The sequence below is a fragment of the Pteropus alecto genome, unplaced genomic scaffold (genome assembly GCF_000325575.1).
Source record: "Pteropus alecto unplaced genomic scaffold, ASM32557v1 scaffold40, whole genome shotgun sequence".
NCBI lineage: Eukaryota > Metazoa > Chordata > Mammalia > Chiroptera > Pteropodidae > Pteropus > Pteropus alecto.
The window spans coordinates 14724448-14731961 of NW_006431919.1; the positions used below are offsets into that span (position 1 = coordinate 14724448).

General features: G+C 48.5%; 1 protein-coding gene across 1 annotated transcript in view; it reads left to right on the plus strand.

The window, feature by feature from the left end:
• The window catches only part of WWC1 (WW and C2 domain containing 1), a gene marked incomplete at its 5' end in the record, with an annotated part of 130525 nt that overhangs the window by 112631 nt on the left and 10380 nt on the right, over window positions 1-7514 (plus strand). The window contains 2 exons of the mRNA XM_025043164.1: window positions 3130-3259; window positions 4596-4760. Coding sequence (XP_024898932.1) covers window positions 3130-3259; window positions 4596-4760 — 295 coding nt within the window. The remainder of the gene's footprint in view (window positions 1-3129; window positions 3260-4595; window positions 4761-7514) is intronic.

A 7514-nucleotide genomic window follows, 5' to 3' on the forward strand; every position in this document is an offset into this window, starting at 1 on the left:
AGACTTTTCACGCCATCGCCTAGCAACCGCCTTCTGTTCTCTCTCCCTTTGTGGCCTCCTCGTTCCCCACCCCTTGCCATTCAAACTTCCCTAGACGCTAACTTACAAAGAGGGCTGGGTAATCCCAGAGCTGCTCTGCTGGGGTAGATCCATCTGCAGCTCCCTCCCCCGGGGCCACAGGCTTCTTTGGGTCCTGGAATGTGAACTAGCCTTGCCTGACTCTGGAGTCTGTGTCGGAAGCCTCCAAAGGCCAGCCCTCTGTTCTAATTTTTTGCCCTCCTTCTCCAGCACCCAAGGCCCAGGGTGCCATTGTCAATCCCTTTTGTTTAATTAGGTTTCTTTGCATATAATCGGAAGGCTGGATTTTTTTTTTTTTTTAAGATTCACAAACAAAACAAAACTCTAAAAGTATTAAACAATACTTTTACAGTAGGAGAATATAATCACAAACAATGCTAGAGTGCAGTCCTGGAGTTGGTCTCCTTCGGAACCTGCGCGCGTTTGTCTAGGGCCAATGCTGAGAAGTGGCCTTGCAGAATAGCTCTCAGATAAGACGGTGCTATAATATGCTCCCGCCAGCAGTGACTGTGAGTACCCCTAAGCCTGCACCCTCTCTGACACTCAATGTAATCCAGCCACAGTACCTAATTGAGAGTATGTGTACATGTTTTATTTGAGCAGACACTGCTAAATTGACTTCAGAGTGTAAATTGGCTGCTCTGATTTGCACTCCCCACAGGGTTTCTTGTCCTTTCTGGAAATATTTAGATCAGATTCACAACCGAAAGAGGAGAGAGAGATCCATAGTGGCTGAGCGCTTCGTGGACGTGGACAAACCTGTGCTGGAACCCTGGCTCTCCCACTTTTTGCGCAGCAGCCTGTGACACTGGACAAGGCCTGTCAGCTCTCTGATCCTCAGCTTTTGAATCATAAAATGGAGGCAATAATCGCCTCATTGTAGCACCTGGAGCTTATTAAACCCTCGGTAAAAGCTGGTTAATGTGGCGTCTGCAGAATCCTTAGGGGAATTCTCCTTGCATGTTTAATGGCTTTTATAAGGAGACAGAGAGGCTGCGGGTGCACATAGCAAAGTGCCCATCTAAGAGCAGAGGAGGTTTTAATGGTGGGCCGGGGGGAGAGATCCAAGACCTATTCTTCCCACTGGGAAAATCCTGAGGGAGATTTTATGTTTATTCACAATCTCGCTGAGCCGGCTAACTAGATGTCAAATTTCCTGCTTTTGGCTGGAACTCCTTCTGCTCAGTGTGGTAATGCTGTCTCATGCTGATCAGAAGCCTGGCGGTTATGTATGTCTTTGAGAAGGAAAGATGAGAAAAGAGATAGATGACTAATTAACAAATGCAATCCATTTGTCACACCAACTCCTTCCAACCGTGGAGTCCATGGGGAATGGATAATTAGGAAAAGTATCACCAAAACTAGAGTCTCTTTAATGAATGATGCTGGAACAATCGAATATCCATATAGAAAAAAATAAACTTTGAACGTCATGCACAAAAATTAATCTAAAATGGATCATAGAGCTGAACAAAAGCTGAAACTATAAAACTCCTCAAAGAAAATCCTTTACAACTTTGGAATAGGCAGAGGTTTCTTAGGTCAGACATAAAAAGCAAAAACCATTTTTAAAAACGGATAAATTGAACTTTATCACAATCGAAAGCTTCTGTACTTTGGAAGACACCATTTAGAAAATGAAAAGTCTAAGCCACAGGCTTAGAGAAAATATTTGCAAAGGATTTCTATCCAGAATACATGAAGAACTCTTACAACTCAGTAGTAAAAAGGGAACCCAGTTTTTAAATGGGCTAAAGAGTCTGAAAGATGCTTTGCAAAAGAAAATAATGCAGGTGGTCAAAAAATGCATGAAAAGATTCTCAGTGGGAAAGTACAAATTAAAAGCACAATGAAACATGAGTACACAAGTGATAGGATGACTAAAGTTAAAGACTGGCAGGGCCAAGCCTCGCTGAGGCACTGGAATTGCCCGAGCATCCCTGCTGGGAACGTAAAGTGGCATAACCACATCGAAAACCAGTTCGTCGATTTCTTAAAGGAATGCACTTGTACTTACTGGATGACCCAGTAATTCTACTCCTGGCCATATGTCTCTTATGGTCTGAATTGTGTCCCCTGCAAAATTCATATATTGAAGTCTTGAGCCCAGGACCTCAGAATGTATACTCTGTTTGGAGACAGGACCTTTAAAAGATGATCAACTTAACATGAGGTCGTTAAAGTTCACAGTGGGCCCTAAGCCCTTATGACTGGTGTGCTTGTAAGAAGAAATTTGGACACACAGAGAGATACCAACGATGCATGCAGAGGGGGAAGACCGTCTGAGGACACAGCAAGGAGGTGATCGTCTGCAAGCCGACGAGAGAGGTCCCAGAGGAAACCAAACCTTGCCTCCACCTTGATCTTGGACTTTTAGCCTCCAGACCTGTGAGAGAGAAATTTCTGTCTGTGGTTTTGTGTTACGGCCGCCCTAGCAAACTCACACAGTATCCAGAAAAAAATGAACACCTGCATCTACGCAGACTTGTAGGTGAATGTCTATAGAAGCTTTATTCATAATTGCCGAGAAATGGAAACTCCAAATATTCATCCCCTGCTGAATAGCTAAACAGGTTGTGGTCTGTCCGTCCCATGGAATACCAGCCATAAAAAGGTGGAAACTATTGATAAAATCACCAGCATCGGTGAATCTCAGAAACATGCTGAAAGAATGAAGCCAGAGATGAGAGCACATGCTGTCTGATTCCATTTATGTGAAATGCTAGGAAATCACATTTCGAGTGGCAGAAAGCTGATCCGTGCTGGGCTTGGGGTGGCGGGCAATTAGCTGAGAAAGGGCGCAAGGGAATGGTCTACATCTTGAGTGTGATCTTGCACACACATTGGTCAAAACTCGTCACGCTGTACACTGAAAATGCATTTCGCCGTATGCAAATTTACATCTCCCTGAAATTGACTTTTTCTCCCAAAAAGTATGTCCTCAATCCTGAAAAGGCTTGGAAGCCCTGCCCCTGGGTGCATTTAAAGGCAGGTGAGCAGATCAGAGTGGTCTCTGGGGCAGTGACCGAAGTTCTTTCTCTGTCATCATAGGAGGTTCGAGGAAGAGACCAGCGAGAACGAGGCAGCCGCAGAGGAGGAGGAGGAGGGAGAGGAGGAGGGAGAGGAGGACGTCTTCGCCGAGAAGACCTCACCAGATATGGACGAGTGCCCAGCGCTAAAGGTCGGGCGGGCTGCGGAGATGGGAGGGGCGGTCTTGAGGAAATAGCCCTCCGTCCATGAGCAGAGTAGTCAGTCAGAAAAGGCTCAGGGCCGAGTCTTGCCCTCCAGCATCAGGGGACATGCCGTCAGAATGGGGCGGCCGTATGGCGGTGTCCTTGCCTATCCTTTGTCTCATTTCGGTGACAGTAAATGAGGGGAGGCGGACTCAGCCCCTGCCATGTGCAGCCCCCCCGTTTCTCTAGCTTTGCCGTCTTGCGGGTCTGGGTTCCAACGCTGGCCTGCTGCTCCCTAGCGGTGTCGTCTGAGGCAGACGACTTCATCCCTCTGGGGCCTTCTTTTCCTCGTCTCTAAACAGGATACAGTGACACTCGCCTCGCAGCAAGCTCTCGGGCTCAGAGCATGCGCTCCTTCATTTGGGTTGGCCCAGAGTGCCATGGGAGAGGGGTGTCCAGCCAAGGTCCCCTCGCCCCTGCTTCCCTGATGCACAAAGGTGATGCGTTATGACAGCTTTCATTCTCCACAGAGATCTCTGTGTTCTTTCCACCTGCAGGACTCCCAGAACTAGAGCACCCTACTGTGTCTGAGCAGGGCACCCCAGGGGCAGAGTGCAGGCATTGCACAGAGGTGCCTCACCAAGGGGGGCCACACAGGAATCCAGGGCTACCTTCTAACTGCTTCACACCGAGGGGAAACTTTTTTTGCAGTTTCTCTAGCCAAAGAGGGTGCCTTTTACAAAATTACACAAAGGCACTGTTGAGGCTCACAGAGGCCCCTCATCTAGGTGTTTTTGCTCGCTTATCTTTTACTGGTGGCTACTGTGAAAGGGAAGGTAGAATATCTAATTATATAGTTTAAGAAACGAGATTTGCTAGTTACCTCCGCAATTCCAAGGAAACATCAGCAGTTCTTGGCTGGGGCGGAGGAGGCTTTGGGTGTGGCTTTGTCAGATGCTCCTGGCACATGAGTCTTGAGGGTGTGAAGTCCAGGACACCTGTGCTTGAGGTACTTCTTTTGCTCATGTGAGCTTATTTGGAGACTAAATATGCTCCCACTAGCCTCAACCCACAAGAATAGGGGCTGGCACTGGGGACCTTGGGCGCCATCCTGGCTGGGCATGGCTGGGGCTGAGGAAGCGCCCAGCCGTGTCTATGGGACAAAGCCAGGTGACAGCTGGGGAACAGCTGGAGAATCTTCCCCATGAGTCAAAGCCAGGTGACAAAGCCAGGTGACAGCTGGGGAACAGCTGGAGAGTCTTCCTCATGAGTCTTCCCCGTGAGTCTCCGGATGGGTGGCCGAGACTCTGGTTATTGGCCTCAAAGCTGTGGCTCCTTCCCCAGGTGGACAAAGAGACCAACACAGAGACCCCGGCCCCGTCGCCCACAGTGGTGCGGCCCAAGGACCGGCGGGTGGGCACGCCATCCCCAGGGCCGTTTCTCCGAGGAAGCACCATCATCCGCTCCAAGACCTTCTCCCCCGGACCCCAGAGCCAGTACGTGTGCCGGGTAAGCAAACAGGTGGTTCTTTCCTTCTCTCAGAGAGTCTGTTTCCCATGGGGTAGCTGAGAGCCTGCAGCCTCACACCGTTCTGGGTGCAAATCCCGATGACGCTTATGTCGCCAGGCACCTTCAGCACCTTAATGCCGCCGAGCCCCAGCTTCCTCGTGTGGAGATAATGGGCCAACTGCGTAGGGTTGTCTTAAGGGCCAACTTGGATAAAGTGTGAAGGAGGCTCAGTAACCCTGGCCAATATTATTGTAACTCTAACCAGCCTTCCCCTCCTGCTCGTTCACGCCCTGCCCTTCCTCAGCTGCTCGCTGAGATGATCAGACTGACCTCCCACTGCCCCCGAGCGGGCATTCGATTCCAGTGTACAGCCTGAGGCGACATAATAGCAACAGGCCTGTGTTATTTAGTCACAGGTTCTTTTTCTATTTGGTGTGGTTGCTAACATTGAAATCTTAGGGAAGACGATTAAAGATGAAATAAGAGTAGAAGTTTCACATAAAATTTCAGTTTCCCTTGAGAAAAAGGGGTGGTCTGGCACCACGGCCACACATTCTCTCCTGGCAGCGATTGGCCGGAGCTGAGTGGGGAGGCAGCTGCCCGTGGGTGATGGGAGGGAAGGGACCACCTGGCCCACTTTACCTGCGTGGTTGCCAACCTGCTCTCGCAGGCCCCGCTGGTGTCTAGAAGCCCCACGGTATACCCCGCCCTGCTGTCCGCTTAGTCTCCCCCTCCTAGGCCAGCCTACTCCTCCTTTCTACCCAGAATGAGGGTTTAAGCACTTACCATGCCTGTGGAGTCATGCTGGTAGCTGGGGCTGGAGAACCAGACCCTGTGCTGACCTTGCTCAGAGATGCAAAGCTATGACACGTGTACATCTCACCTGAGTCCTGGGTTCGGGCAATGTGTCAGCATCCAGGGTTCCCCCACACCATGCAGAACCAGTGAATAGTAATTAGATGTGCAAACAGAACCTTCCTGCCTAATGTGATTTGGGGGGCTGAGGGCATACTGAGGGCATATTGGGTATTCAGTATCCAAGGCCTGCAATGATAAGATTGAGTAGAGAAGCTAATTTCTTCATAACATGAAAATTTCACTAATTTACTGGCTACTTATCAAGTTAGTCCCCATAGAAGTATTCTCTGCAGTGCCTCCCAGAAATACGGTAAACCTCTCCCTTCTCTGTCAAGTCTCAAAGGAGCTGATTGTCTGAGCCTGTGAGCGTTTGCACAGACAGTGCAAGCACAATACACCTTGGCCGCGTGTTCCGCAAAAGGGACAGCGTGTACCGAAGTCACCGAATGTGACTTTGGTGTTGGGGATTCCTGAATCACTGTTAAAGAATCCTGCAGTTAAGCCAGCGCATAGCTGAAGACGAGAAAGACCCGATCTGTATTTCAAATGCGAATATTTGGAAGGATTTAGAAAAGCCCTTAGGATAACGAATAAAACCCTCTGATTTGGGCAAAATTGCTGCCTTTATGAATATGCGGTGGAAATCAAGCACAAAGTGAAGAACAGTTGGAAAAATCACACCAAATTAGTATGTGATTCATTCTTTTTCATCGGGATTAGCATGCAGTTGTAATTTCGTTAAATGGGAGACAAAATATAACTTTGGCAAAGTGTTTCTCTTTTCTAACTAAAGACTCAAACTTCTCCTCCCCCGCAACATTTACTATAAAATTCTGGTCCCCTGTTTAAATGGATTCCATTTAAGTGGCCCTTTTCCAGGAATGTCACCCTCGAATAACAAGAAGCTCCTGTCCTCTTAAGCATCTATAACATGCCTAGCACTACACAGGGTTCTTCCCATACTTTATTATCTGGACCAGTTTCCAACCCTGCAAGCCTGCGAATTAAGAAATTCCCCCTCAGCGTGGATCACATGCCACACCCAGAGGGGCCTCGCTTAGCAACGCCATGTACTTTCCTTCCTTGCCTTCTGACTGGCCCACCTCGGCCCAAGCTTACCTCCTTATTATACAGTCTTACCGAAAGCTACACAAAGTAGCCAGTGGCACAACATCCTGAATTTTTTCCTGTCTTTTCCTCTAAAACTCCTCTAAAACTGTCTCCTGAAATGCAACAAGTGACAATTTAATTCTCTGTTTTGCACCCACAAAATGAACATTACTGATTCTCCCTCCTGCCTTCAGTACACGGCCAGCTCCATGTTTTCCAGTCTGTGACTTATGGCACACCACCTCCCAGCACCAAGTCTTGTACTATTCAGGGTTCTCAATGGCAAGCAACAGAACCAGTGATCCAGCAGTATATACAGGAAAGAAATTTTTGCAAAGGAAGTTGAGAAGCTCACATATTCAGAAGGCTGTAGAACAAGCCTCAGAAATCAGGTAGGAGCAAAATGGACCAGACCACAGCCAAAATCATACCACAGAGGTAATCAGGTGAGACATTGCCAGCGCCGCCATAGAACCTGGCCCCAGCTGGTCCCACTGCTGCTTCCACGGGACCGCAGTAGTTGATGGCCTGGTTAATCCAAAAAGTTCAGTAACAGAGAATTGGGTCCAACTAACCAGGTTGCGATTCAGGGATTTTGGCAGTTTGATCTAATATCAGACAGAGTCTAGTTTAGTGCCTGCCTCTAGCTATAAGGGAGGCCACCAAAGCAAGACTGGTACTTTCAGCTTCGTTAGCAGGAGGTGGGCTTTGTCTCCCACCATGAGTCATGAGGTAGGGCTTTCCCCACCCCTCGGATAGATTTTTAAATGCTTCTTAGCAATACTC